At 48.2% G+C, this 27,680-nt stretch overlaps 2 protein-coding genes across 7 annotated transcripts in view; one reads left to right on the top strand and one right to left on the bottom strand.

Moving 5' to 3' along the window:
* On the top strand, positions 1–27,680 carry TFIP11 (tuftelin interacting protein 11). Its single transcript, XM_061170078.1, has 13 exons — positions 1–84; positions 1,762–1,982; positions 13,683–13,836; positions 14,144–14,300; positions 15,465–15,592; positions 15,983–16,135; positions 17,702–18,229; positions 18,350–18,456; positions 19,112–19,280; positions 19,693–19,936; positions 20,391–20,533; positions 20,978–21,143; positions 22,622–27,680. The coding sequence occupies exons 2-13, from the start codon at positions 1,771–1,773 to the stop codon at positions 22,975–22,977; spliced, it is 2,517 nt and encodes an 838-aa protein (XP_061026061.1). The 5' UTR covers positions 1–84; positions 1,762–1,770; the 3' UTR covers positions 22,978–27,680.
* Positions 3,108–27,680, bottom strand: part of SRRD (SRR1 domain containing) — a 39,658-nt gene continuing 15,085 nt past the window's right edge. The window contains exons 3-8 of one of the 6 annotated variants that reach the window (XR_009697397.1): positions 26,326–26,585; positions 26,141–26,239; positions 24,293–24,447; positions 23,750–23,795; positions 22,663–23,332; positions 3,108–3,326 (exon numbers count right to left, since the gene is read on the bottom strand). Coding sequence is in view for 1 of the 6 variants with exons in the window: in XM_061170079.1 (XP_061026062.1) it covers positions 23,120–23,332; positions 23,750–23,795; positions 24,293–24,447; positions 26,141–26,239; positions 26,326–26,585 (773 nt within the window). In the remaining 5 variants the exon portion in view is untranslated. The other 5 variants (XR_009697401.1, XR_009697399.1, XR_009697398.1 and 2 more) reach the window with 5 other exon arrangements.

Below are 27,680 nucleotides of genomic sequence, written 5' to 3'. Positions count from 1 at the left end.
CGGCACATCCGGGTTCCGTCCCCGAAGCGGCGCGCTTCTATCCCGGAGCGGGCACTTGTGGTTGATACGCTGAGCAGGAGAGAGGTGAGCGGGGCCTCGGGTTGGGCAGGGGACTCGGGGATTCCGTGCCAGTGGGAGTGGGGGCTGCGGTTCGGGAGAGGTGGGCCTCGGCCTCGCCAGTTGCGCTCCCCTTTCGCAGACGGCTCTGCCGAGGCGGGGAGAGGGGCCGCTCGGGGTCACTGGGCAGTCGGGGCCTGGGCCGCGTTAGGCACCGAGTTTCCGCCGCGGGGCCTGGACAGCATGGCAGGGAGACACCCGAGCCCTGGCTTCAGGGCCCACCTGGTTTCGAGCCCCGCCAGCCGTGGAACCTAGGGCAAATTATTTAACTTAGCCTCGTTTTACTTACTCTGAAGCTTGAGGACGCTAGTAGTACCTTTCTCGTAGAAGTGTCTTGATGCCTACATGAGATTATCGGCCTGAAGCGTCCAGCAAGTGCTTAGCACCCCCCGGGGGCTCTATAACTCGTGACAACTATGTGGTTATCCCCATGCTCTGTGCCCAAGGAGGCAGCGGTGTTAGTGACTCCCATGTATCTGGGACTCCCCGCCTCCTCTGAGAATGTTTCCCTCTTTTGCGCTCCTGGATGAGGCTGGGACCGGCAGCACCCAACCAGTGCACCAGTGAGTAGAGTAAGCAGGGAAAAGTTTCAAACAGAGCTGACCAGAGTTTAACACCGCCTGGGGAAGTAGCCAGCCCCCGTCCCTGAAGGCTGTTTGCAGCAACTGCTAGAGGCGAATCACAGTGCTCTCATATATTGAATGTATTGCTGTGTGGTGGCCCATGCGTGGCACTTCATCTGCATTTAATACTCATACACTGAGTACCTGGTAGAGTGGGGATTTGAACTCGGGCTGTGATTTTAGCAGCTGGTTTCACGATCACTTTGCTCGGCTCATTCCCAAATCCAATAATAGGAAGGGCTCTGAACCTAATCATGGGATTACCGTAACAAGCTCTTCCTTGAGCACTTATTGGGAGCTAAGTGATTTTAAAGCACCATCTCGTTGAATCTGCCTTACAAGCATGCTCTAAGGTTGGTACTGCAGTTAATCCGCTTAAGAGACAGCTGAATCTCATCACCCAGCTGCCCTGAGATGATGTCTGTATTCCACTTCACAGCTGTGTACTGTTAAGGTCGTGTTCATAATTACTACTGCCTCCTGGCGCCTCAGAAGAGGTTCATGGTTCGTGAGGAAAACTAAGGCTCATTTGATGAGGTTCTCATCAAATAATGTGTTTCAGAAAGCGTCTTCGAAGAAAACTCACTGTGCTGCGACTGTCAGAGGTCCAGGTGAAACTCTTTACTCGACAATAGAAAAAACTAATAAAATCTGGGGTCCAGGAAGATGTCTGCTTCATTTCTGAGGCAATAATACATAGAACAGCATACTTCCTTAGCTGTTTTATGTGGTTTGTGTGTATGTGAGTGTGTCTTACGATGTCTTACGACATTGACAAGGAAATACGTGCTTAAGAATCACATGGACTGTTGGGACAGGTCTTTTGTTCCACCTGTTTTAGTACCTGTTGTTTTCTACAATATGTGTTTAGTGTCTGCTTTATTGAATTGTAACAATGATGTTAGTGAATTTTAGTTTGGAGGAGGTTCTGAAGGCAGCAAGGAGCAGGAACTCACAGGGAAGCCTTCTGCTGCTCCCAGGACTTGTCACAGGCTGTACCTTTTTTTATCCCTTCCTTTAGTGACAGGGCATGTCACTGTCCCACTTGTACCGGGACGGGGAAGGCCAAGGCCACATGGATGACGAGGACGAGCGGGAGAACTTTGAGATCACCGACTGGGATCTCCAGAATGAATTCAACCCCAACCGGCAGCGCCACTGGCAGACCAAGGAAGAGGCCACCTACGGAGTGTGGGCAGAGCGAGACTCGGATGAAGAGAGGCCCAGCTTTGGAGGCAAACGGTATGGCTGGCACGGGCTGCTTCCCTAGGAGTTGGGGAGCTACCCCGCTAAGTAAATTTCTCTCCCGGCCTCACTGAGTCCCTTAGCTGCGACATCAGCTCGGGAGCCCAGTTCCGCTTTAGGTTAGAGCGCTGCTCTCTGACTGGTGGATCATCAGTTGGTGTTAAGTGAGCAGTTACGTGTATTAAGCCTTGTGCTGTAGACCCAGTCCTTGCCTTCCAGGAGCCCAGACTCTGGTGGATGGAGACAGGCTCACACAATGGAAGGGTGTAACTGATGTAGGACCTGAGGGGGAACACATTTTAGGGAGTATGACCTATTCTGGGAGGTCAGGGAAGATTGGCTGGTAGGGGAGGCACAAGTAAGGAAAGGCCCTTGATGGGAGGCAGCAGGGCACCCATGAGGATACGAGAGGTTTTGTGGGCTGAAGCGGGGAGAGAGTGGGGAGTATAGTTTGAGAAGAGGCCGTGGGTTTGTGTGGAGAGGGTATGACCTGGGAAGAAGGGTAGAAGACCCTTTTGCTCATGTGCAAAGTTGGCGGGGAGCCACAGTGGAAGAGGGGGCTCTGTGAGGAGGCCCAGGCAGTGGTCCTGGCAGAGGTGCTGGAGACCGGGGCTAAGATGGCAGCACAGGGATGAGGATTCAGGCTGAAAGCCTCCTCCTTGGTGTGAAGTCATGTGTGTGTTGGCTGCAACTCACTTGACCAGAGTGTGTAGTAGATTTGGGTTTGTCTCCCTGTCCCCACCTGAGGCTTGGAGGCTCCAGCCCATTGATATTGTACATTTTTCACAAAGGAAACTGGGGAGAAAGAGCAGAGATCAGTTCAACCTTTTTTCATCTGGCAAGAAATCTAACAGCAGACGATGCATAGCTCAGGGGTCAAGAATTGCAAGATCATAAGATAATAATAGCAGCCAAAATCTATGGGTTCTTCACAGGCCTGGTCTCATTGACCTTATGAGAATGGTACCATTATTTTATTTTTATTTTTTTAAAATAAATAAATAAATAAATTTATTTAATTTATTTATTTATTTTATTTTTGGCTGCGTTGGGTCTTCGTTGCTGTGTGCGGGCTTTCTCTAGTTGCAGCAAGCAGGGGCTACTCTTCGTTGCGGTGCACGGGCTTCTCATTGCGGTTGCTTCTCATTGCGGAGCATGGGCTCTAGGTGCGCGGGCTTCAGTAGTTGTGGCACACGGGCTAAGTAGTTGTGGTTCGCGAGGTCCAGAGCGCAGGCTCAGTAGTTCTGGTGCACAGACTTAGTTGCTCCGCAGCATGTGGGATCTTCCCGGACCAGGGCTTGAACCCGTGTCCCCTGCATTTGGCAGGCAGATTCTTAACCACTGCACCACCGGGAAAGTCCGAGAAAGGTACCATTATTATCATCCCATTTTACAGATTAAGAAACAGCAGCCAAAAGTCACACAGCTAAGCTGTGAGAATCTGGGCCTATCTGACTCTAGAGTTGGGCTCTATATTGCATCTCTTAGGAAAAAATTCTCTGAATTTTATTGCTGCCATGGGGATGTTTATTTACTAGGTTAGTCATTTTGTAAAGCATCGCCTTATTTTGCAATATTCCCGGGGCTTTTCTTTGGAGTCTTTTCTCTCCCTTTAACTACACAATAGAAAGCTATCAGCTCCAGTTCATACAAAAGGGAACTGTTGCTAATGACTTATTGTAACTACTGTTCTTGAGGCATTCAGGGTTAAAATCAATACTTTCCATCTCACGGAGTTGATTTCCTAGGTATTTTATTTATTTATTTAATCTTTTATTTTTATTTATTTATTTATTTGGCTGCGCCGGGTCTTAGTTGCGGCACGCAGGATCTTTTTAGTTGCGGCATGCGGGGTATTTTAGTTGTGGCATGTGGGATCTTTATTGTGGTGTGTGAACTCTTAGTTGCAGCATGTGGGATCTAGTTCCCTGACCAGGGATCCAACCTGGGCCCCATGCACTGGGAGCACGGAGTCTTAGCCACTGGACCACCAGGGAAGTCCCTCTTAGGTATTTTAGTTTTCATAAACAAATTTAATGGAGATGAGATTTTCTAAGAATCTGATTGATATAATTGCTAATATACTTTACATTCATATAATCTCTCTTAATATATTTTACTTATTTATGATTTTGATTTATGAGAGTGTCTTTCTTATTTGATTTTTCTACTTGAAATAGTGTCTGAAACAAATGCTTTTTTTTTTTTTTCCAGATTCTTTTCTCATATAGGTCATTACAGAATATTGAGTAGAGTTCTCTGTGCTACACAGTAGGTCCTTATTAGTTATCTATTTTATATACAGTAGTGTGTATATGTTAATCCCAATCTCCTAATTTATCCCTTCCCCCCACGTTTCCCCTTTGGTAACCATAATCAAACCAAGTTTGATTTCCAGATCTGTGTGTCTGTTTCTGTTTTGGAAATAAGTTCATTTGTGTCATTTTTTAAATTAGATTCCACATGTAAGTGATATCATATGATATTTGTCTTTCTCTGGTCTGTCTGACTTAGTTCACTTAGTATGATAATCTCTAGGTCCATCCATGTTGCTGCAAATGGCATTATTTCATTATTTTTTACGGCTGAGTAAAAAAATTCCATTGTATATATGTACGACATCTTTTTTTTTATCATCTTTATTGGAGTATAATTGCTTTATAATGGTGTGTTAGTTTCTGCTGTATAACAAAGTGAATCAGCTATACATATACATACATCCCCATATCTCCTCCCTCTTGCGTCTCCCTCCCACCCCTCTAGGTGGTCACAAAGCACCGAGCTGATCTCCCTCTGCGATGCCGCTGCTTCGCACTAGCTATCTATTTTACATTTGGTAGTGTATATGTGTCAGTGCTACTCTCTCACTTCGTCCCAGCTTACCCTTCCCCTCCCCACATCCTCAAGTCCATTCTCTACGTCTGCATCTTTATCCTGCCCCTAGGTTCTTCAGAACCTTTTTTTTTTTTTTAAGATTCCATATATATGTGTTAGCATGTGGTATTTGTTTTTCTCTTTCTGACTTACTTCACTCTGTATGACAGTCTCTGGGTCCACCCACCTCACTACAAATAACTCAATTTCGTTTCTTTTTTTTTTTTTTTAGTTTTTTTTTTTAATTTAATTTTATCTTTGGCTGTGTTGGGTCTCTGTTGCTGCGTGCGGGCTTTCTCTAGTTGCGGTGAGTGGGGGCTACTCTTGGTTGCAGTGCACGGGCTTCTCATTGCAGTGGCTTCTCTTGTTGCGGAGCACGGGCTCTAGGGCGTGCGGGCTCAGTAGTTGTGGCACGCGGGCTCAGTAGTTATGGCTCGTGGGCTCTAGAGCACAGGCTCAGTAGTTGTGGCGCACGGGCTTAGTTGCTCCACGCCATGTGGGATCTTCCCGGACCAGGGCTCGAACCCGTGTCCCCTGCATTGGCAGGTGGGTTCTCAACCACTGCACCACCAGGGAAGTCCTTCGTTTCTTTTTATGGCTGAGTAATATTCCATTGTATATATGTGCCACATCTTCTTTATCCATTCATCTGTTGATGGACACTTAGGTTGCTTCCATGTCCTGGCTATTGTAAATAGAGCTGCAATGAACATTGTGTGTACCACGTCTTTATGCATTCATCTGTCAGTAGACATTTAGGTTGCTTCCATGTCTTGGCTACTGTAAATAGTGCTGCAGTGAACATTGGGGTACATGTATCTTTTTGAGTTATGGTTTTCCCCAGATATATGCCCAGGAGTGGGATTGCTGGATTATGATGGCTCTATTTTTAGTTTTTTAAGGAACCTCCATACTCTTCTCCAAACTGGCTGTACCAATTTACATTCCCACCAACAGTGTAGGAGGATTCCCTTTTCTCCACACCCTCTCCAGCATTTATTGTTTCTAGATTTTTTGATAATGGCCATTCTGATTGGTGTGAGGTGATATCTCATTGTAGTTTTGATTTGCATTTCTCTAATAATTAGCGATTGTGGGCACCTTTTCAATTGCCTCTTGGCCATGTATATGTCTTCCTTGGAAAAGTGTCTGTTTAGGTCTTCTGCCCATTTTTTGATTTTTTTTGTTGTTGTTTTTGATATTAAGCTGCATGAGCTGTTTGTAGATTTTGGAGATTAATCTCTTGTCGGTCACATCGTTTGCAAATATTTTCTCCCATTCTGTGGGTTGTCTTTTTGTTTTGTTTATGGTTTCCTTTGCTGTGCAAAAGTTTTTGAGTTTAATTGGGTCCCATTTGTTTATTTTATTTTTATTTCCATTACTCAAGGAGACAGATCGAAAAAGATATTGCTGCAATTTATGTCAGAGCGTTCTGCCTATGTTTTTCTCTAAGAGTTTTATAGTATCAGGTCTTACATTTAGGTCTTTAATCCATTTTGAGTTTATTTTTGTGTATGATGTTAAAGAATGTTCTAATTTCATTCTTTTACATGTAGCTGTCCAGTATTCTGAGCACCATTTATTGAAGAGACTGTCTTTTTTCCATTGTAGAGTCTTGCCTCCTTTGTTGTAGATTAATTGACCATAGGTGTGTGGGTTTATTTCTGGACTTTCTATCCTGTTCCACTGATATGTATTTCTGGTTTTGTGCCAGTACCATACTCTTGATGGCTGTAGCTTTGTGGTATAGTCTGAAGTCAGGAAGCCTGATTCCTCCAGCTCCATTTTTCTTTCTCAGGATTGCTTTGGCTATTTGGGGTCTTTTGTGTCTCCATACAAATTTAAAAATGTTTTGTTCTAGTTCTTTGAAAAATGCCATTGGTAATTTGATAGGGATTGCATTGAATCTGTAGATTGCCTTGGGCAGAGTATTCATTTTGACAATACTGATTCTTCCAATGCAGGATCATGGTATATCTTTCCATCTGTTTGTGTCATCTTCAGTTTCTTTCATCAGCATCTTAAAGTTTTCGGAGTACAGGTCTTTTGGTAGGTTTATTCCTAGGTATTTTATTCTTTTTGATGATGGTAAACGGGGTTGTTTCTTTCTCTTTCTGATCTTCTGTTATTGTATAGGAATGCAACAGATTTCTGTGTATTAATTTTTGTATCCTGTAACTTTACCAGATTCATTGATGAGCTCTAGTAGTTTTCTGGTAGCATCTTTAGGATTTTCTATGTATGGTATCATGTCATCTGCAAACAGTGACAGCTTTACTTCTTTTCCAATTTGTATTCCTTTTATTTCTTTTTCTTCTCTGATTGCCATGGCTAGGACTTCCAAAACTATGTTGAATGAAAGTGGCAAGAGTGGACATCCTTGTCTTGTTCCTGATCTTAGAGGAAATGCTTTCAGATTTTCACCGTTGAGTATGATGTTAGCTGTAGGTTTGTCATATATGGCCTTTATTATGTTGAGGTATGTTCCCTCTATGCCCACTTTCTGGAGAGTTTTTTTTTTTTTTTTTTTATCATAAATGGGTGTTGAATTTTGTCAAAAGCTTTTTCTGCATCTATTGAGATGGTCATATGGTTTTTATTCTTCAACTTGTTGATGTGTTTCACACTGATTGATTTGCGGATATTAAAGAATCCTTGCATCCCTGGGATGAATCCCCCTTGATCATAGTGTATGATCCTTTTAATGTATTGTTCGATTTGATTTCCTAGAATTTTGCTGAGGATTTTGCGTCTATGTTCATCAGTGAAACTAGTCTGTAATTTTCTTTCTTTTTCTTTTTCTTTTTTTTTTTTTGGTGATATCTTTGTCTGGTTTTGATATCAGAGTGATGGTGGCCTCATAGAGTGAGTTTGGGAATGTTACTTCCTCTGCAAGTTTGTGGAATAGTTTCAGAAGGATAGATGTTAACTCTTCTCTAAATGTTTGATAGAGTTTGCCTGTGAAGCCATCTGGTCCTGGATGGCTTTTGTTTGTTGGGAATTTTTTATTCAGTTTCAATTTCAGTACTTGTGATTGGTCTGTTCATATTTTCTATTTCTTCCTGGTTCAGTGTTGGGAGATTGTACCTTTCTAAGAATTTGTCCATTTCTTCTAGGTCGTCCATTTTATTGACATATAGTTGCTTGTAGTAGTCTCTTATCCTTTGTATTTATGTGGTGTCCATTGTAACTTCTTCTTTTTCATTTCTAATTTTATTGATTTGAGCCCTCTCCCTTTTTTTCTTGATAGTCTGGCTAAAGGTTTTTCAGTTTTATTTACCTTTTCAGAGAACCAGCTTTTAGTTTCATGGATCTTTTCTGTTGTTTTCTTTGTCTCCATTTAATTTAGTTCTGCTCTGATCTTTATGATTTCTTTCCTTCGGCTAACTTTGGGTTTTGTTTGTTCTTCTTTCTCTAGTTGCTTTAGGTGTAAGGTTAGGTTGTTTATTTGAGATTTTTGTTGTTTCCTGAGGTAAGATTGTATTGCTATAAACTTTCCTCTTAGGACTGCTTTTGCTGTGTCCCATAGGTTTTGGATTGTCGTGTTTTTGTTGTCATTTGTCTCTAGGTATTGTGTGATTTCCTCTCTGATTTCTTCAGTGATCCATTGGTTGTTGAGTAGCATATTGTTCAGCCTCTGTGTGTTTGTGTTTTTTACAGTTTGTTTCTTGTAGTTGATTTCTAATCTCATAGCGTTGTGGTCAGAAAAGTTGCTTGATATGATTTCAGTTTTCTTAAATTTACTGAGGCTCGCTTTGTGGCCCAGCATGTGATCAATCCTGGAGAATGTTCCATGTGTACTTGAGAAGAATGTGTATTCTGCTCCTTTTGGATGGAATGCTCTATAAATATCAATTAAGTCCATCTTGTTTAGTGTGTCATTTAAGGCCTGTGTTTCCGTATTGATTTTCTGTCTGGAAGATCTGTCCATTGATAAAAGTGGGCTGTAAAGTCGATTTCTCCTTTTATGGCTGTTAGCATTTGCCTTATCTATTGAGGTGCTCCTATGTTGGGTGCATAAATATTTACAATTGTTATATCTTCTTCTTGGATTGATCCCTTGATCGTTATGTAGTGTCCTTCCTTGTCTCTTGTAACAGTGTTTAAAGTCTCTTTTGTCTTATATGAGTATTGCTACCCCAGCTTTCTTTTGATTTCCATTTGCATGGAATACCTTTTTCCATCCCCTCACTTTCAGTCTCTATGTGTCCTTAGATTTGAAGTGGGTCTCTTGTAGACAGCATATTTACGGGTCTTGTTTTTGTATCCATTCAGCCAGTGTTTGTCTTTTGGTTGGAGTATTTAATCCATTTGCAGTTAACGTAATTATCAATATGTATGTTCTTACTGCCATTTTCTTAATTGTTTTAGGTTTGTTTTTGTAGGTCTTTTTTATTTCCTTCTTTTGTTTTCTTCTCTTGTGCTTTGATGACTATTTTTAGTGTTGTGTTTGGATTGCTTTTCCTTTTTTGTGTGTGTATCTATTGTAGTTTTTTGGTTTGCAGTTCCCATGAGGTTTTGATGTGGCAGCCTACACACACACACAAGGTTATTTTAAGCTGCTGGTCTCAATTTCAGATGCATTTCCCATTTCCTGCATTTGTACTATCCTCTTCTCATAGTTGCTGGTTTTGATATCATATTTGTGCGTGGATGATTTCTTTCCTTTACTGTATGTTTTCCTTTACCAGTGAGCTTTCCCATTCATAATTTTCTTGTTTCTGTTTGTGACCTTTTCTGCCTCGAGAAGTTCCTTTAGCATTTGTTGTAAAGCTGGTTTGGTGGTACTGAATTCTCTTAGTTTTTGCTTATCTGTAAAACTTTTGATTTCTCCATCAAATCTGAATGGGAGCCTTGCTGGGTAAAGTATTCTTTTTTTTTTTAATTAATTAATTAATTTGCTTGTTTATTTGGTGGCGCTGGGTCTTAGTTGTGGCAGGCAGGCTCCTTAGTTGCAGCTTGAGGGCTCCCTAGTTGAGGCTTGCTGGCTCCTTAGTTGTGGCATGCGAAGTCTTAGTTCTGCCTGCATGTGGGATCTAGTTCCCTGACCAGGGATCAAACCCAGGCCCCCTGCATTGGGAGTGCAGAGTCTTAACCACTGCACTACCAGGGAAGTCCTGGGTAGAGTATTCTTGGTTGTAGATTTTTTTCCTTTTTGTCACTTTAAATATATCGTGCCACTCCCTTCTGGCCTGCAGAGTTTCTGCTGAAAAATCAGCTGATAACCTTATGAGGATTCCCTTGTTATTTGTTGCTTTTCCCTTGTTGCTTTTAATATTTTTTCTTTGTATTTAATTTTTGCCAGTTTGATTGGTATGTGTCTCAGTGGGTTCCTCCTTGGATTTATCCTGTATGGGACTCTCTACACTTCCTGGAGTTGACTGTTTCCTTTCTTATGTTAGGGAAGTTTTTGGCTATAATCTCTTCAAATATTTTCTCAGGCCCTTTCTCTCTCTCGTCTCCTTCTGGGACCCCTATAATGCAAATGTTGGTGTGTTTAATGTTATCCCAGAGGTCTCTGAGACTGTTCTCATTTCCTTTCATTCTTTTTCTTTATTCTGTTCTGTGGCAGTGATTTCCACCACTCTGTCTTCCAACTCACTTATTTGTTCTTCTGCCTCAGTTATTCTGCTATTGATCCCTTCTAGTGTCTCTTTTTAATATTTATTTATTTATTTATTTATTTATTTATTTATTTTGGCTGCATTGTGCCTTAGTTGCACGTGGGCTTTTCGTTGTGACGTGTGGGCTTCTCTCTGCGCGGGCTTCTCTCTAGTTGTAGTGTGCGGGTTTTCTCTCTCTAGTTGTGGTGCACGGGCTCCAGAGCGCGTGGGCTCTGTAGTTTGCAGCACGTGGGCTCTCTCATTGAGGCACGCAGGTTTAGTTGCCCCGTGGCATGAGGGATCTTAGTTCCCTGACCAGGGATCAAAGCCGTGTACCCTGCATTGGAAGGCGGATTCTTTACCACTGGACCATCAGGGAAGTCCCCCTTCTAGTGTATTTTTCATTTTAGTTGTTGTATCCTTCATCTGTTTGTTCTTTAAATCTTCTAGCTCTTTGTTAAACATTTCTTGTGTCTTCTCGGTCTGTGCCTCTGTTCTTTTCCTGAGATTTTGGATCATCTTTACTATCATTACTCTGAAGTCTCTTTCAGGTAGATTGCCTATCTCTTCATTTAGTTCTTGTGGGTTTTATCTTGTTCCTTCATCTGAAACATATTTCTCTGTCATCTCATTTTGTCTTTCTGTGTTTCTGGTCATCTTTCCACAGGCTGCAGGATTGTAGTTCCTCTTTATTCTGGTGTCTGCCCCCTGGTGGGTGAGGTTGGTCCAGGGACTTATGCAGGCTTCCTGGTGGGAGGGAGTGATGCCTGCCCTGTGGTGGGTGGAGCTGGGTGTTTTCCCTCTGGTGGGGAGGGCTGTGTCAAGAGGTGGCTTTAAGCTCAGTAGGACTTCAGGCAGCCTCTCTGCTGACAGGTGAGGCTGTGTTCCTATCTGGCTGGTTGTTTGGACTGAGGCGTTCCAGCACTGGAGCCTGCAGGTTGTTGGGTGGGGGCAGGTCTTGGTGCCAAAATGGGGACCTCCAGGAGAGCTCACACTGACCAGTGTTCCCTGGGGCCTCTGCCACCAGTGTCCTTGCCCCCCCCAGTGAGCTATAGCTGACCCCTGCCTCCCCAGGAGACCCTCCAAGACCTGTAAGTAGGTCTAGCCCAGGTTCCTATGGAGGTACTGCTTTGTGCTGGGTCCCAGTGCACGTGAGACCTTGTGTGCGCCCTTCAAGAGTAGAGTCTCTGTTTCCCCAGCCCTGTGGAACTCCTGCACTCCAGCCCCACTAGCCTTCAAAGCTAAATGCCCTGGGGGTTCCTCCTTCTGGCGCCAGACCCTCAGACTGTCTTGGAAGGCAATTTTTTTTTTTCCTCAAGATTTATTTATTTATTTCATTTATTATTTATTTTTGGCTGCGTCGGGTCTTAGTTGTGGCACATGTGGGATCTTCGTTGAGGCATGCGGGATCTTTCGTTGTGGCGCATGGGCTCTTTGTTGTGGTGCGTGGGCTTCTCTCTAGTTGTGGCATGTGGGTTTTGTCTCTCTCGTTGTGGTGCACGGGCTCTAGAGTGCTGGGCTCTGTAGTTTGCAGCATGCGGGCCCTGGTTGAGGTGTGTGAGCTCAGTAGTTGTGGCGTGCGGGCTTAGTTGCCCCACGGCATGTGGGATCTTAGTTCCCTGACCAGGGATCAAACCCACATCCCTGGATTGTGAGGTGGATTCTTTATCACTGGACCACCAGGAAAGTCCCTCAAGGCTATTTTTAAGTGGCAATGTCCCTGTGTAGCCTGCGTGGGTTTAATATTTTTTTAGTGCAAGTGCTGCCTTTAGTATGGATGTCTGCCACCTCTTTCCTCAGCGTATGCTGGCCGTTATCCCTTTGATAGGTGGTGTGACTGATGTGGTGACCAGAGCCTACACTGGCTATCAAGTGAGGCCTCCTCTTTGCTCTGTGGTTGTCACTGCCGTGTCAGGGGCAGGGCCTGCTCCCTAGCTGTTGGAGTAGAAGCCCCCAGATCTGTTTCTGAGCTGTGTTTCTGATCTGCGGTGCAAGGTAGGTGGGATTGGAGCCCTCCCACTGGGAGAGAAGCCACTGAGTATTCCTCCATTGGAGCTTTCACCTGTGAATGTGCTCTGCTGTGTCACTCTTCCCCCGTTGCGTGGGCTCACAAAGTACGCTGTTGTTGGCACTGGTCCCACCTTAACTGCGGGTGTGCTGGCAGTTGGCCCCGGTGACTCTCAGGCATTGTTTTCACCGGGCCACCAGCGCACATGCACTGAATCCCAGGACCGCAGCGGTGCTGCACCTGGACCTGCTGTGGGGGCAGCTCGGACTCCGGCCTGGCCCAGCCCCACGTGTACGTGCCCACAGAGCCCTCGGCTGCTGAAGCCAGGCCTTCACTTCTGTGGCGGCCTGGGCTGCTTCCACCAGCATTCCTGGTTGCAGAGCTCCGCACTCCCACCCCTACAGCCTGTCTCTGCACAGCCAGCAGCAGTCCTCTCCCCGGGTCTGTTCTTTAAACCTCACTTGCGGGCACCCAGCCCCTGCCCGTCCCAGCAGACACAGGCCTCAGGCTGGGGTGCGAAGGGGTGTGGCACAGACCGTCCGCCTAGTTCTCACTCTGTCCTGCCTGTCACGGACCGGTTGCTGCGTTCTCCTCTGAGCCTCCGAAGCTCCTTTTCTGTCCCAGCTGATCTCTCCGCCGGTGGCGGGACCTCCCCGGGTGCAGGGACCTCTCCTCTCCTTCAGCTCCCTCCCAGGGGCGCAGGGCCTGTCCTTTTTTTTTTTTTGTCTTTCTTTTGTCCTACCTGGTTACACGGAGCTCTTTCTTGTCCTTTTTGGTGTCCGAGGTCCTCTGCTGGTGTTCAGCAGGTGTTCTCTGAGAACTGTTCCATTTGTACATGTATTCCTGATGTATTGTGGGGAGAGCTGAGCTCCACATCCTCCTACTCTGCCATCTTGACTCAGTGTCACAAATGCTTTTTAAAGTAAGTTAATTTTTCAAAAACGTAAAAGGAAGGTGGACAGTCACATCATATTTACAATTTTTAGTCAACTCTGTTATTGGTAACTCTTAAGCCACGGAGTTGACTTGAACACATCAGGCAAGAACGTCAAACGTGATTATTGGGGCCCTTTTGATATGAGTCAATGGGTTGGTCTTTAAAATGGATCCCACGAGGTCCACTCTAAGGAGTTCTCTGGCCAGCAAAGCTGCTACAAGGGATGCCTGCAGAGAGTTCTTATGGACCCCGTGGGGCCTTGTGTTTGCCCGCAGGGCCCGCGACTACTCGGCGCCAGTCAACTTCATCAGCGCGGGGCTCAAGAAAGGGGCGGCAGAAGAGCCGGAGCTGGAAGGCTCCGACGATGAGGAGAAACCTGTGAAGCAGGATGAATTTCCTAAGGATTTCGGACCAAAGAAGTTAAAAACGGTAGCATTTTTATTGAAGGATTGTGACCTTAGTAATATCCCTGGAAGACCTCTTTGGCCCAAGCATCTGCTGGGGGAGGGGTTCAGCTGGTGGCCGGTCGTGTGGGTCTCTCCCTGTGGGGCAGGTTTCCCTGAGGGGTGATATGTGCAGTGCAGTCTTGTCTCTTTCCTGAGACACATCACAGATATGTTTGCTTTGTACAATAGGATACTTTTCATAATGCTCTGTGACTGCCAGGCCACGTTCCCATCAGCCAAGCTTTCTTTCTTAGGTTTTTCCTTCTTTCGATTTTTCTTCTTCTTTTCAGGGTGGCAATTTTAAACCCAGCCAGAAGGGTTTTGCAGGAGGCACCAAGTCTTTCATGGATTTTGGCAGCTGGGAAAGACACACAAAAGGAATTGGACAGAAGCTTCTTCAGAAGATGGGCTATGTCCCCGGAAGAGGCCTCGGGAAGAACGCGCAAGGTGCGGTACCCGCGCTCCACAGTCTCACACGAGGGCGGCCAGGCAGGGGCCGGAGGAGCAGCTGGGGCGTGCTTTGCCTTTTCTCGGCTTTTTCGCTTTTCTGGCAGCACGTGACAGTTGTGCTCCAAGCCACCGCACTTTATCAGAACTCAAGTTACATAAAATACGCTTACTTCAGCAGGAGGGAGAGGTTAGGGTTCAAATAGGCTGCAGGCTGATAGGCTGAAAACAGGCTTCTTTCTGGCCCGCCCAGTGTTTCTAAAAAATCAAACTGGTTGCCAGTATTTTAAAATCTGAATTCTAGATTTGCTTGGCAGTGATTGGTTTAGCTGAATCTTCCTGCCCCAGGTAGCAGCCACGGCCTTATTCTGGAAGCCTTCTCCACACCCCAGCACACTTTCCTTGTTCCTGTTAATGTTTCTGGGCCCTCAAGGCATATGAGTTTGCGGTCCCTGCTCACAAAGGGGCAGGACAGGTAACTATTAGCTGTATGAAAAATCCATGGACTTGAGTGAAGATGGAAAAGGTGACCTGGAATGAGAGTGAGGGACGTTCTAATGTGGCATTTCCACAGTACTAGCTGGAAGGGGTGTGGTGGGAAGTTTGGGGTGAGGGCAGTTCTTCACTGAAATGTTGTAGTCCTGTTTGTAAACTTTTTTACAGGAAGGACACATTTATTTCCAAGGCTTAAACATGTTATAGAACAAGTTAAGCATGGGAGACATGAAGTACTAAGTAAAACAGATGGAGTTTCATATTAAATGGCAGCTTCACCTCAGTTTAATCAGAATTAATATATTATCTGAATTACTGCCCTTTCCGTATTAATAGGCTTCCAAATTAACAAAGTGTAGACTCTAGTATGCCAGAGTTTCCAGTGATAAATGAATACTCCCATCCACTAAAAAAATGAATCCAAGTGGAAATGGAAATCTGTATTTAGGACATACATAGGGTGAAGTCAGCGCACTGCTCTGTGGCAGCATAAACGCACAGACACGTGCGGTCACCGGGGCGGAACAGTGTTGTGAGGGCGGAAGTGCACTCTCCATCCTGGGTGGTGCGTCGTCGTGAGTAAGGACCCAGGAGCGCGGTCCCCCTGAGTGGCTCACACACACGGCAACTGCCGTGACCTGAAGTCTCTGTCTTGCTGAAATTTGTCAGGTATCATCAACCCAATCGAAGCCAAGCAGAGAAAGGGGAAGGGCGCCGTGGGGGCATACGGCTCGGAGCGCACCACTCAGCCCCTGCAAGACTTCCCCATGGCTGACTCCGAAGAGGAAGCCGAGGAGGTGAGTCGGGAGACGGGCCGGGTGCTGTCGGTGCCCCTCTCAACTGGTGTGTGTGCATCTGCTCGCTCACTCGCTCAGCTGCCGTGCTGGAGGCTGGTGTCCCACGCTGCACGGGGGCGGAGCCTGGTGGACAGGGACGCGGGAAACAAGTGGCCACAGTGTGGCTGGAAAGAGCAGTAGTGCCAGGAAGTCCTGGGGAGGACATAAGGGTGGGTGTGTGGGGAAGGGGGTCTCAGCATTGGTAAGGGCGGGGAGCGGGTGTCAAGCAGTGTCCTTGGCTGGGTTCAGTGTTACACAGCACGGTCCTTGGCACAGAACCTTCTCAGTGACCCCAGCTGTGGTAAAAAGTGGCCCTTCCTTCTTGTGATGGACTGTATCCCTCTGATTCAGGAATTTCAGAAGGAGCTGAGCCAGTGGAGGAAAGACCCCAGCGGAAGCAAGAAGAAGCCCAAATACTCTTACAAGACAGTGGAAGAGTTGAAAGCCAAGGGCAGGATTAGCAAGAAGCTCACTGCTCCCCAGAAGGAGCTTTCTCAGGTCAAGGTACGGGGCCCGTGGACGCCTGGTCCAGGATGGGGGCTTGGAAGACACAGTTACCCGCACACCAGAGCAGTCACCGAACATTTGCGCGTAAGGTTCCCGCTGGCCTTGCATCCTGGCTCTGTGCGTGCTGCGTCTGTGGCGTGGCGCAGCCCGTGCCCGCTCCCTGCACGCACGCTCAGGCTCATCACCGTCCCAGCCCTGTGCCAGGGGCTCCTTGTGGCATGAGAGTGCTAAATCGAACCATGTCCCCAGCTTTCTGGAGCTTGCTGTCAGTGAATTTAATGATGTTCCTGTCATTCTGTCGCTAGACCTTTAACATTTCTGGTTTGGTTTGGGGCAGGTTAGTTTGTGTATAAAGGCTTGTCTTTGTTTTACAGCTGTTAAAGGCTTGTCTTTGTTTTACAGCTGTTAAGGATAGATTCCTAGAAGTGCAGTCACCAGGTTAAAGTCTTTAAGGCTCTTAAATCGTGGGAAGGTTGCACTAACTCACTTCTCGAGCAGGAGTGGGCCCTCAGGGCATCCCAGCATTGCAGTTAAGATGATTACCACTGTTCGGTACAGATAGTCTCTGAGGCTTTTCCATTACTGTCCATTACTGTCCCTAGTGGCCAGAGAACATTGGTGACAGATGTCTGTTGTAGGGGACATAGCGTAGGAGATACAGTGTGTGTGTATTACAGAAAGTCGAGTGGGGTTCTCAAAGGTCAGGGTGTTGTGTATCAGGTTACTTGGGGACCTGGTGAGAAGCGCAGATGTCCAGGTCACGGCTGGAGATTTTGAGGCTGTAGATCTAGACGGGGCCTGAGGGCTCATGCTCAGTTATTTTCCCCCAGGTATTTCTAATACAGGTGGTTCAGAGATTACACTCTCACCTCAGGTGATGGCGAAGCTTCTGTTTCAGCACAGCCACGTTCTCGTTTCCTCAGTCGTCTTCAGACGTTGAAGTTAGCTCATTTCCTTGGTTGCCTTTGTGGCTTCTGTATGTTTCATGTTGTTTTTAAATTAAAAAAACAACTATTATTACAGAGCAGTATGCAGTACGTTTTAGACAATTAGGAAATAGAGGCAAAAATATTAGAATTACTTTCCTTTCCCATAAATGACCGGTTTTCACACCTGTGATGTACATCCTTCCAGGTGTTTTTGTCTAAATATGCATTTTTTTTTAACCAAAATACGATATTTTGATTGTGTATGTTGTCCCATTGCCTGCTTTGATCAGTACAGCCTCTATTTTTCCATGAAAATAGACTTTCATCTCAACTAAATAGTCCACATTCATATTTCATCAGTTTTGCTAAAAAGTCTTCTCCATCCGGTTGGTCCAGAGGGACCGAGTCAAGAACCTGTTGGTTGGTTGTACCTGGTTGTTTTGTCCCTGGAGTCTCTTCCAATCTGGCGCAGCCCAGGCCCCACTTTGAGAAACACCGCCCTTCTCCAGCTCTGCTGAACGGTGGGGTTTTGACACGTTCCCACTAGCGTCGTGCCTTCCCCGGGCTCAGGCGTGTGTCTAACAGGGCAGCAGTGGTGAGCATTAACCCGCGTGCCCTCTGCCGCTTCTCCAAGGTCATAGACATGACGGGCCGGGAGCAGAAGGTCTACTACAGCTACAGCCAGATCAGCCACAAGCACAGCGTCCCCGACGATGGGCTCCCGCCGCAGGCACAGCAGCCGCCGCAGCCCGGCAAGGAGGCCAGGGCCCCCGGCTTCGCGCTGCCCGAGCTGGAGCACAACCTGCAGCTGCTCATCGACCTCACGGAGCAGGAGATCATCCAGAACGACCGGCAGCTGCAGTACGAGCGAGACATGGTGGTCAACCTGTCCCACGAGCTGGAAAAGATGTCGGAGGTCCTGGAGCACGAGGAGCGGGTCATCTCCAACCTGAGCAAGGTCCTGGAGCTCGTGGAGGAGTGCGAGCGGCGCCTGCAGCCCGGCTGTGGTGACCCCCTCACCCTGGACGAGTGCGCCCGCATCTTCGAGACGCTGCAGGACAAGTACTACGAGGAGTACAGGATGTCCGACCGCGTGGACCTGGCCGTGGCCATCGTCTACCCACTCATGAAGGACTACTTCAAGGAGTGGGACCCCCTCAAGGTGAGTGGGTGGGGAGTCCGCCGCGCTGCCTCTCCTCCGGGGCAGGCCTGGGTGCGAGACGGTCCAGAGGGCAAGGGGGCCGTCAGCCGGCTGCCTCTCAGCTGCTGTGTTTCTCCTCAGGACTGTACGTACGGCACCGAGATCATCTCCAAGTGGAAAAGCCTCCTGGAGAACGACCAGCTGTTGTCCCACGGCGGGCAGGACCTCTCGGCAGATGCCTTCCACAGGTGCTCCTCGGGGGGGGTGGGGGTACTGCCTGTATGAGCCCTCGGCCACGTGCCGGTGTTGCTCGGTTCACCCCACACCTGTCAAGTGGCCGTTGAGGACCTGCCTGTGCTGCGTGCTGCCGTACCCTGGGAGTGAAGAGACGGCCTGTCTCCAGTGAGGGGAAAAGGCAGGTGGTAACCAAGGAAGTGGACAGATAAACCCAGGCTGCCACCTGGGTCCAGCAGTAGAGAATGACAAGGGTGCCCACCTGTGTATGTGCACCTGTGGGGGGGGGCACAGGCCTCTCAGGGGAGGTGACGTTGAAGCTGTGACCCAAAGCATGAGGGGCGTCGGCTGTGCAGACAGAGCTCCAGCTGGGGAAGCACACGACGCTTGGGGGTGGGGGCGGGACCCGGCAGCAGCCCTGCCAGGGAGGCGGGTGCTACTGAGGAGACAGGCCCCGAGGCCGAGTGGGCGGCCGGGGTGGCCGGGAGAGCAGGGTCGAGGCAGGCGCACGTCTGGCCAACACATGGGCCGGTCTGATGGTTTTCTGTGACTGGATTGCCCCGCTGTTGCCATTTTCATTCTTACCCTAGAGGTGGGTGGTGGTGTACCTCACACACGTGGAAACCGGTCAGTGCTTTGAGCCAGCCGCCCTCTGCCTTTCTCACATAGGCTGATATGGGAAGTCTGGATGCCATTTGTTCGAAATATCGTCACTCACTGGCAGCCGAGGAACTGTGACCCGATGGTGGACTTCCTGGATAGCTGGGTGCACATCATTCCCGTGTGGATCTTGGATAACATCCTGGACCAGCTCGTCTTCCCCAAGCTGCAGAAGGAGGTGGGGCCGGGCGTGGGAAACGGTTGTCATCAGGAAGCACGGGGATTCGTTTCGCATTTCTCTCCATCCTGTCACTGCTGTTACAATGCCCAGAATTCACCAACACGGCCACTGTTCTGTAATGTTAACTCCAGCCCTTTGCTCAGCACTTTCCCCCAAAACCCCCCCTTAATAGGGAATCCATTCACTTGGCTTCTTTAATAAAATCAGAACTGTGCCATTTCTGAGATTTAATACAAATTGCATGGGTCTATGGGTGGGTCGGTGTCCCTGTTTGGGGAAAATGTAATGGAGACCGTGTTGCCCATACACGCGCCAAGGACGGGGACCTCGGCCAGGAGAGCACGGGGGTCATTGTGTGACTGCCCCGCAGGCCGCGTGAACTGCTGCCTTTCCCCCGCTCCTCCTGCAGGTGGAAAACTGGAACCCGCTGACGGACACCGTCCCCATCCACTCGTGGATCCACCCGTGGCTGCCTCTCATGCAGGCGCGCCTGGAGCCGCTCTATTCCCCCATCCGCAGCAAGCTGGCCAGCGCCCTGCAGAAGTGGCACCCCAGCGACTCCTCGGCCAAGCTCATCCTCCAGCCCTGGAAAGATGTCTTCACCCCCGGCTCCTGGGAAGCATTCATGGTCAAGAACATAGTGCCCAAACTGGGTAAGGAACCGGGGAGGTGCATCCAAGTCGAGCAGCTTCGGTGCCTGGTTTCTGTGTCTGGCGGTAACGATGGTGCTGCTTAAAAACATGGCCTTCAAGCTCTGAGTGCATGATATTTCTCAGTATAAGAGGTGGCATTTTGTGCACTGAGGCCGAATATAAACGGTAACCAGGCCCCTTTCTGCACTAACTGCATCAGACCCTGCCTGCCTCCTGATTGGTCCGGTTCGGGCCTTTGCTGACAGTATAGCCACAGGTATTCTGAAATTTTTGTCATACTGGATTCTAAAAATAAATAGAGCTAAAAATAGAGCTATTTCTGGATTAGAGAAGAAAACAATTTTTAAGAATTGCCACGAGAGCTTCAACTTGACCTTTAAAAGCAGATCGAAGGCCGACATTGGTGACGCCGCTGCTGTGTGGCTTTGCCTTAGAGGCTGGGTTTCTCTTCCAGGGATGTGCCTCGGGGAGTTGGTCATCAACCCCCACCAGCAGCACATGGATGCTTTTTATTGGGTCATCGACTGGGAAGGGATGATCTCTGTCTCCAGCCTGGTGGGGCTTCTTGAAAAGCACTTCTTCCCCAAGTGGCTTCAGGTACGCTTTGTTTCGCTTTGCTGGGGGTGCGTTGGGGACAGGGAGGGAGTCACTGGATCCTTGGGTGGCAGTGCTGTGGCCACACAGTGAAGATAAACTACACGGCAAGGTAAGAATGAGGCGGGCAGGAACAGCGAGCGAGCACTTTACCACTTTACTGGACATTTGCCACGCGCCCGATGCTGTTCTAAGCACTTGGTCTGATTACCCCCCCTCCTCACAACAGCCCTGTAAGGTGGGGGCTGGTATCGCTTGTGTGGGTGGGAGGCCGAGGTGCAGTTTACACGCAGGGCACTTAGCTACCGAGCTGACCCCCTAAAACCCCTGCAGGTATCATCAGCTTGTAGGAGCAGGACCCAAACAAAACAAGTGGCCCCTTTGGAAGTTTTGCTCCCATTTGTTGCCACTGTGGATGCAGGTTTCTTATTTGTTCCCTTTTGGCAGGTGCTGTGCTCCTGGCTCAGTAACAGCCCAAATTACGAGGAGATCACCAAGTGGTACCTGGGTTGGAAGTCCATGTTCTCAGACCAAGTGCTGGCACACCCATCCGTCAAGGACAAATTTAACGAGGCACTTGATATCATGAACAGGGCGGTGTCCTCCAATGTCGGTGAGTGAGGGTTCCATTTTGTGGAGGTCCTGGGCCTGAGCTCCACGTTTCTGAGCATGGAAATGACACAGAGTTTTCAGGTACCAGTGGGCTCGCCGTCGCCTCCAGGGCACACAGACTCTTGCCCACAAGACCCATCACGTAGTTGTTTAGCTAGCAGCCACTCCCCCACCCCCTGGGGCTGGGAGGGGGCGTTCTTCCTGAATGGACGCTCACTTTAAGCTGGGTACTGGGCTCTTCGGCACGTCTGCCCGGCCGGCGCTCTGTGGCCACTCCAGTGTAACAGCTCATGGCGTGGAGCAGGGTGACGGTCTAACTAACAAACACTTAGTAGCTGCTTAACCTCTTTAGCCCGTTTTCTTTACCTGTAAAGCAGTAGGAAGGACCCACTTCCAGGTTTTTATTAAGAACCGAGGGGGACCAAGTTACTGTTTGTGGATGGTACCCAAGTTACTGTTCGTGGATGGTACTCAGTAGGTGGTGTCTTTGGTGTGTCAGAAGTAGGCAGCTGACTGTTCCATTTACTATCTGTTCCCAAACTACTCAGTTCTAGGGAAGTCCCTCTGCCTGTATCAGTTTTGGGAGCCTACTCAGCCAGTCCTGTGTTAAGCGTGTGCTCACATCTCAAAGCAAAGGCCAATGGAGCACCTAGTCCAGCCGTGTTTCACAGAGAAGCTCAACAAGGTCAAGAGCTCATTCAAGGTCACAGAACTACAGAGTGGCAGCTGGGATTGTAATTTCCCGAGGCTTTAATTCTACTTAGCCTATTACATGAAAACGGAGTTAGTTAGTTAGAATTCATAGACACATCCTGCATTTAATGAGGCAAATATGTGTCTATGGTCTCTACTTACCCAGGTCCTTCCAGGGACATCAGTGGGCCATCTCTGTTCTCATACTCTTAGCCATCCTTCCTCAGCCACCGGAACAGTTCCCCATTTGTACCCCCCTGTTACCACTGGGCATTTGTGGTCCTGTATTATCCCTTCATCTGTGAAGCTGAAACATCTGTGTTTCAGCTCCCCAGATATAGTAAAGTTCTTCCAGGGCTGGGGGCCTGTATGGGTAAGTTAAATATATATCTAGTATAGGCCATATGTCTTCAGGGTACTAAAAGCTGCCCTGGGGCAAGTGTGGAGTGAAAACTCTAGCAAGAAGGGAACAGAACAGTGGCTAATGACTGTCAAGGTTTCCAGCCCATAAGAATAAATCCCTTGCTGATGCTTTTTTATTATGTGGAATATTTAATAATCTCCTCTGGTTGTTAGGTATTAACCAGAAATTTTTATGCGACTGCAGTCAGCTGGCCACACTTCCCCCAAGGTGCTCGATCATCTGGTTTATTTTAAACCAGCGCTCTGAGGCACCAGGAGGCCTTAGGAGACGGTGCCTGTGGCACACCCAGCCCTAGGCCGAGTCGGCGTCTCCAGCTCTGTCACGCTGGGACCTGTCCCTCACCCCCTCTCTGTATCTGCCAGGCGCCTACATGCAGCCCGGAGCACGGGAGAACATCGCCTACCTCACCCACACGGAGCGCAGGAAGGATTTCCAGTACGAGGCCATGCAGGAGCGACGGGAGGCTGAGAACATGGCCCAGAGAGGCATCGGTGTGGCTGCCAGCTCCGTGCCCATGAACTTTAAAGACCTCATTGAGACCAAGGCCGAGGAGCACAACATCGTCTTCATGCCCGTCATCGGGAAGCGACACGAAGGGAAGCAGCTGTACACCTTCGGCCGCATCGTCATCTACATCGATCGGGGCGTGGTGTTCGTGCAGGGGGAGAAGACCTGGGTGCCCACCTCCCTGCAGAGCCTGATTGACATGGCCAAGTAGACCGCGGCACCTGCCACGGACGGACTTGTGAATAAACAAACAGTATTTTAAATCATAGCCGATGTACTTCCTGCTTGCTCTGAAAGGGGACTCACTGCAGTCCCTCCATGGCGACCGCCTCTGCCGACACATCACAGCGGGTTCAAGTCAGTCGGGCTGAAGGAGCCTCCGTCTTGTTCCTGATGATCTCGAGATCCTCACAGTCCTGGTAATCTGGTTCTTCCCGAAAGGCCCAAGTGTCCGTGGAGAGTTGTGTTAGCTTTTGTACAGGAAACCAGTGGACGGAGGTGTCATTAAATACGTCTGTGTACTGTGAGGTCTGAGGGAATGCCAGCTCCTCCACTCCTTTCACAATCTGAGCGGGAAAATTCAGACGTAAAATAAAACCTTGAGAGTCCCAGTAAGGCCCACCCTCCTGGGTTAGATTCCCGTTTTACTGTTCACCCCCACCTCCCACGTTATTCTTTTTTAAAAAAATGAGTAAGGTATTTTAAGTGCTTTGTGCAATGAGTTGGAAGCCCCAAGGGCAGTGCCTACAGCAGACTAGATACTAAGAATAGAGGAAATAATTAAGAAAAAATGAAGCGATGCACTAAAACGTCCTAGCTTTCTGGAACACAGGCCCCTCACGAGAGCTGACAGTGCTGTAACCTCGCTGTGCCTCGGTTAGCCCCTCGGGAGCTCCCGCCGCTACAGGTGAAGGCAGAATTCTCCGGGGTAATGGAGATGTATGTATGATGTCCCACCCCAGCCCCTTCACTCAGGCAGATACCTTTGCAACATACGGATAATGTTTCTGCAGAATCCTTGTCAACAACCTAGAACAAAAATTTTTTTTAATTCTGATTAGGCGGTTTGAGAGTGGTTTCATTCAACTTAAGACACAGAAGGGCAAGGTGACTGAAATAGATCAAAAAATCTTTTAAAAATGTGGGATACAGAGTAGGTTAAATATTTAATAGAAGGTGTGAATGCCCCAGTCACTGCCCGTTTCATCAGGGAAAAATGACAGCAGACACCGAGGCATCGTGAAGCAGGAGGATGTTATGTAGCTGTAAGAAGAGAAATCAAATGTTTTCTCCCCGTTTTAAAAAGCTGTTTCTGCCTGTCCTAAGGGAAGGGAGGAATTATTGGCAGAAAGACTCCTTAACTTGCTTCCCAGCTTGACTCAGGGCTGACGTCTCCCAGCTCCAACCCTCTGTGCAGGTTCCCATGGAAAAGGCTTTCCATGTGTGAAATGTTTCCTGCTTGCAGGTCAGTCTGAGGAATGGGTTCACCTCAGGGCCTGGTGGCACCTCGGCGTTCCCAGGCTTACCTTTCCTCGAGTCCTCTGAAACTGTTCCCAACGATGACCATCTTGGAAAGGGCATCTATGGACCAGTTCCTCCACAGAAGGTTGTTGTAGAGCGCTGTCCCACAGTGGAGCATGTAAAAGACGGTGGGCTCGCCGTACACACTCCGTTTTCCTTCCTGGGGTACAACGTGCAGAGGTGTAAACGCACTTCTTACAACAAGGTGAGGGAGAGGGAAGGGCAGGGTGATAATGAGCTGTGAGTTCTCACCACCAAAAAATGAATGTAATTCTCTGTGGTGCTGAAGGATGTGTTAGCTCGCTTGCAGTCATCTTACAAAAGAAAAATGCATCAAATCAACTAGGGCACCTTCAACTCACACGTTACATGTCACCACAGGGCAATGTAGCTGGACAAATAATGAGCTGAGGAGAAGGCAAATTGAAGCATCAAATGGAAAAAAACTCCTACTACGTTCTCCTGCGGAATAGTCACATTAGTAGTGCACGTGAAATCTATAGGATTATACGGGACTAAAAGTCAAGAAATCATGAAGTCCAGAAAGAACACGCATTTACTTAACAAATGCGTGTCCCATGAACGCAGAAGGCTCTGGACTAATGAAGGGGCAGCTTGGGTCCGTGACAGCAGGGCAGGAGGGACAGCAGAGGTCACTGTCCCTCAGGTACTGTGTTTCCCTGAGTCACTTTCTGCAGATCCCTATCGTAACTCAGTCCTTTTCAAAGGTGCCCTGGGGGTCCAGTCACCGCCTCTTGAGAACCTCTGCTCTACGCCATCTCTGCCACCTCTCCGGCAGGAACAAGCCCCCTGGCCCTTGCTGTCTGGCGCCAGCGACCCGAGGCCTCTCTTCTCTCCCTGCAGCTTCCCCGGCCCATGACACACTGGCCGTGGTTCCTGAGCAGCGGCTCTGCCCAGGCTGCCTGCAGTCCTGGCTCTCAGCAAACTCCCGGGAGACCTTCAAATCCCAGCTCAGACCCAGGAAGCCTTCCTGGACCCCTGGAACAGCACAGGTGTCCTCCGTCTCAGTTCCTAGACGTGGCTCTGCTCGTGTCCACTCATCATGCACCTGTCCACAGCCACGTGCCCTGCAGCGGCGGCGAGCAGCACCCACTGCCCTCGGGCTCCCCAGAGCTCCCTGCCTCGCACAGAGCAGGCACTCAGAGCTCAGGATGACCTGAGCTGAACGGCAGTGTTTTAGGACCCCGCCAACATCAGAGACTGACTCTCCTCTCAGCTGGGCCTAATTTTCATGTTTCATAATAAGCAATGAGATGGCGGTTCAGAACAGAGAGGAATAAAATGATTCTATGATCCCCAAGACAATGCCTGACTAAATGTAGAGGTATCAGCCTAGAGTCGCTCCAGCCCTTGGCTTGTGCAATGATGTTTTTTCCAGAGGTCTCAGAAATCTTGAATCCCAACCTTTTTAGGGGGTGCAGGGTAGGCCAAGGACTTACCATACCTCTCAGCCAGGTGCTATGTGTGTGACTGGGCTACAGCTTTCCTCCCCCAGGACAGGGCACGTTCCAACCGGAAGGACCTCATTTGAGGTATGGAGACTGTGCCCTCTTTATTCTCCTGCAGCAACAGTAAATACCAACTAAGCATAAAATTGGGACACAATTCTTAACGAGAATTTTGCCAACCTAGCGTGTTTGTGCCATTGTGTGATTTTTTTCTTCTGACAGGCACAACATAGGCCCAAACAGGGTAACAGACCAGCCACATACGGACGCCCTGGGGAGGAGGCACCGCTAGTACACAGAGCCTGGCGCCCAGGGACAGGGCCCGGGGTCAGCTTGGTGAGCAGCTGCCCAGCGCTCCCTGCTCCCCTCTCTTAAGCCACGTACCTCGTTCTCACTGAGAACAACCACACCAAGGGTGCTAAGAACCGCAATTTCCAGCTGGCTAAACAGAGGGTCATACACCCAGCAGTGACTTCTGGGTATCTGCAGAGGGCAAATGAGTGGCTTAGTCAACATCTGTGTGCACAAGGCCAAGGAAGGAGACAATAAGGAAGGATACCAAAATTTACCTGGCACTTTTCCAGAAAGAGAAGCAAAAACGCGAGCTGGTTTCTAGCTATGACGCAGGTGGCGAAGTTCCCAACGCCGTAACACACACACTTCAAACGGCAGGATCCTGTGACTGGGGTCTCTTCTGGGACGGAGCCAGGGGCCACATCTGACTCACCTGGTGATGAGTCGAGATGCAGGCTTCCAATGGCTTCTGAAAGAGGCCCCACAGGGGCCTTCAGCTGTTCCAGATGTTTCCTAAGACACCTGTTGACGGTTTCTGAAAGAGCAGGCCCAGTACAGTCAGAGGGCACGCTCTGACCCTGAGAACGAAATCATCCACAGACCCAGGGAGAAGAGGCGCAGGCTTGAAAAGGCTTCAGCTCCTCAGAGAAAAGGGCTGCTGGCCTCGCTCCCGAACATGCCTGGGACAAGCTGCCACGTCCACCCAGAACTGATGGCTGTCCGGTCCCTGGCTACCCACAGCCTACAGCCGAAGGGAACGTTTCAAGCAAAAATCAGGTTTCATTCATGGGCACGGTTTCCATCTAATGCTCATGTCAACTCATTCTAATTTAATACGAGGCAACCTGGTAAATGCAAGTTATGGTCTGAAATACCTACTTTTTTAAATAATAAAGAATAGAGGAGCAGAGCTCTCAAAATGACACTATAAATAACTGGGAATAAGAATATTTAATGTGTAAAAAACTAAAAGAAAAATAGGTAGGCTGGGGCTTCTAGACAGTAATGAAAAATACTCTGTCTAAATCGTTTCACAGAGTGGTGAGTTCTCTTGTCTCTCCTCTCATACTGGTACTGAATTTAGCAGAAAAAATCTGTACGTAGAACAAAACAAAAAGCAAACAGCCCTATATTCCCATAATAAGATACCAGTTTTGACTTATCAGCAAAGATACCTTTAAATAAGACCCAGGCTAGGAAAGGTTGCACGAAAAGCTGGCTCTTTTCCATCCATGCTGGTCAAAGAATCAGTAAAAGCTTTTTTTGGAAAACTTGACAGTGGATATCAAGTTGATCACTTCCACCTCTGAGAATATATGCTAAGAAGATTACCCTAAATTTGGTAAAAGCTTTATGCATAAGGGTACTCATTGAAAAATTATGTATATTGGGACTTCCCTGGTGGTCCAGTGGTTGACTCTGCGCTTCCACCGCAGAGGACAGGGGTTTGATCCCTGGTTGGGGAACTGAGATCCCACATGCTGCATGGTGCGGCTAAAAAAATTTTTTTAATTAAAAAAAAATTTTTAAGTTTTGATTACTGTTTAAAAAAAAGAAAAATTATGTACAATAAATTTAAAAAAAAACAACAACAAAAAAGGAAACAAAGTGTCCCTCAATAAAAATTACA

Source organism: Eubalaena glacialis, chromosome 15 (assembly GCF_028564815.1).
Source record: "Eubalaena glacialis isolate mEubGla1 chromosome 15, mEubGla1.1.hap2.+ XY, whole genome shotgun sequence".
Lineage (NCBI taxonomy): Eukaryota > Metazoa > Chordata > Mammalia > Artiodactyla > Balaenidae > Eubalaena > Eubalaena glacialis.
Note: the sequence above shows the minus strand (reverse complement) of the source record. Positions and strands in the feature narration are given on the sequence as shown.